The sequence below is a fragment of the Rhinichthys klamathensis genome, unplaced genomic scaffold (assembly GCF_029890125.1).
Source record: "Rhinichthys klamathensis goyatoka isolate OS25496 unplaced genomic scaffold, OSU_Roscu_1.1 h1tg000446l_1, whole genome shotgun sequence".
Classification (NCBI taxonomy): domain Eukaryota; kingdom Metazoa; phylum Chordata; class Actinopteri; order Cypriniformes; family Leuciscidae; genus Rhinichthys; species Rhinichthys klamathensis.
The window spans coordinates 1,643,163-1,645,987 of NW_026606941.1; the positions used below are offsets into that span (position 1 = coordinate 1,643,163).

Here is a 2,825-nt window from a genome sequence, read left to right on the forward strand (position 1 = left end):
ACAGCGCGTGATGCGCGTGGTGGGAGCGGCGGCGCTGTATGCTGGTTACTCTAGTTATTTTCATTTTCAATTTTAGATCTATTTAAATAAAGTTGTTGAACGAGTAGTGTTGTTGAATCAGCAATAGTAAGAACAGATTAACTTAAAGAAAGGTAAAACCACACCTACATTTAATTGTGTGGGACAATTATGCACGGATTTACTAATAATGAACTTCCAAAGAAAAGGGCTATTCATTTGATGTGTAGGGCTGGACTTTGCTTAAGTGGGTGTGTCTACTGACAGCTGGTATAAAGTGTTTCAGTGAGGAACTGCTGGCCAGTTACAAAAAAAGACTAGAGTTGTGACTGTTGTGATTTCTGCCGTGGATTATGCCTTACCATGGACACATCAATCCCTTCTCTTCTGCTGGTTCTGTGGCTCAAGAGTTTCCTGAACTGGCTTGTGGTCGTGGTACAGCGTCACTACATGATCCGGACTTTCTCGGGATTCTTCTGCATTTCCTTGGCACTGATTGACAGTCTCTTGAGTTTTGTCCTCACAGCTATTTTCTATCTGGAAGGCTTCAGCATCTCAGGCTGGCACTTCACCAGGTACTACATATGCCTACTGACTCAGATTGCTTGTTTTATCTACGCCATGCTCCACTGGCCAGTGTTTCTCCTTATGGGACTAGATAACTTCTGGACACTATCATCAAGCTCAAGACACACATCCTGGACACAAAAGCTGACTTACATTGTGGGAGTGTGTCTCCTTTGGATTCTAGCAGCTTTGTATGTTTTCTGGGTGCCTGACGTTGCTCTACTGTTTAGAGACGACGAGAAGCACCAATGCCAGCTGTTCAGTAGCCCTCAGAGTTCTCAGATTCTTGTTGCGTTGCTACTGACGGTCACTTTTGTTATTCTTTACACGTATGCTCCTTTTGAGAAATGGAGGGTACAGGTTTTTCTGCATTCCACTCCACAATGCTGTTTGATTTGTTTAAGGCAGGTTATGCATACGTTTCTCAGCACGTGGGCCTCGTTTCTCGTTCTGAAGATCATCGCACCGCTGCTAATGATAGAGATGCATGCGTACCTGCAGTTAAACGTCATCTGGTTGAGTTTCCTCAACAGTTTTTCTGTCGCTTTGGCACTGTGTGGCCGCTCTGTTGCACAGAATTCCCAGCAAAGTGACACCATTACAGATGGTTTTTGTTCCTGGTACTTTTGTTTTACATATGGAGCTGACGAGTGGAATTATGGACAACAAACTGACCGCACTGAAGTTAAAACACTAAATGTTTGACCTATGCGTATTTGCTTTTTTGTTTGCATTACAAAAAGAAAATTAAACACATGTGGTTTGTTAAAACCTGTGTCTGGGACCCTTGTTGTTCAGTATTTACATAAATTATCTCCCGGCTGTGTGCAAGGGCGTAGACATCATCATGTATGCAGATGATGCTGTCATACACACATGGGAGGGATATGGAGCAAGTAGCCACTAAATTGTCCTGACAAAATAAGTAATTGGCTAAAAACTTCTTGCTTAACACTAAATACTAAAAAAACTGTTGGAATGTTCTTCGCTAAGTCAAACAAAGTAAAAGATATGCCTAACATCTATTTTAATGGGCAAAAAATTACTATCGTGACAGAGACTAAATATCTAGGTGTCCATAGATCAAACGTTAAGTTTTAAAAAACATATAAAAAAACTGTCTAACTCCATTAAATATAATATTTCTATTTTTAAGCATATTAGGAATAGTTTGACAATTGAGGCATCTTTCATGTATTTTAATGCCATGATTTCTTCTCACATCACTTATTGTTTGTCCTGTTGGTCTCAGGCCGACGAGACTACACTTAAACCGCTCAGATCAGTCTATAATCAGGCGTTAAAGGTGCTTGACAGAAAAGCCCCTCTCGCTATCATCATTGCAATATTTTATGTACATACAAAGTATTAAGTTTTGATTCCCTAATTCAATTTACAAATTTGAGAACTGTTTTTAAAATTATTAATAACCTAGCTCCTCCCTCAATGAAAAAATTCATAAAACTTTATTCGGAACAAACGAACCTCACGATCCACTGTTCACAGAAATCTTGCCATCCCGAAAAGATCCTCCGCCTTTGCACAGACAGCTTATTCATTAAAAATCATTAAACAATGGAATCAACTCCCCAACAGTTTAAAGCTGTCTATAGATCTGAACCATTTTTCTCAACACTTAAAGAAATATATCCTTGAGAACCAGTTGTGTCAGCATCAGCACATTTAATGTAGCCTATATTATGGATAGAGATTGTCTTTTGAACATGTTCTCTCATTTTGAACATCTGTTTGTTTTTATATGATTTTCGTTGACTAATATTATGTGTAGCCTATTTGCCATTATTTTTACTATTGATAGTGGTTTTGTAATGTAATGTTTTAAAGGGGTCATATAATGCCATTTTTGTACAAGCTAATATGATTCTTTAGGGTCTAAATTAAAAGTTTGTAATATACTTTAATTAAAAATTCTCATTAGTATTGTAAGAAAACACTTATTTTACCTGGTCAAAAACAGCTCTGTTTTCAGCACGCCGTTTCAGTGCATATGACTTTAAATGATAATGAGCTTTGCTCACCCCGCCTCTCTGTTCTGTGCATACACCATTTGTAACTCAATAACACAATAACCATAACGCGTTGTTCAGTATAAACGTGGGATTATGAATTATATTGAGAACGTCATACATAGAAAACATGCCATAATGTACCCTGAGTGTAAACAATGAATGCATTCATTGTGAAGCGTGCAAGCGATTTGCAAAGATTAATATATTAAT

General features: G+C 38.1%; 1 protein-coding gene across 1 annotated transcript; it reads left to right on the plus strand.

The window, feature by feature from the left end:
- Positions 1–344: 344 nt before the first annotated feature.
- Positions 345–1,290, plus strand: gpr160 (G protein-coupled receptor 160). The gene has a single exon (XM_056236484.1). The coding sequence runs from the start codon at positions 382–384 to the stop codon at positions 1,288–1,290; it is 909 nt and encodes a 302-aa protein (XP_056092459.1). The 5' UTR covers positions 345–381.
- Positions 1,291–2,825: the final 1,535 nt, after the last annotated feature.

What these genes read in the sequence shown, in the direction of transcription:
- gpr160 (XM_056236484.1), top strand. Translation starts at nt 382, where the DNA reads ATGGACACATCAATCCCTTCTCTTCTGCTGGTTCTGTGGCTCAAGAGT.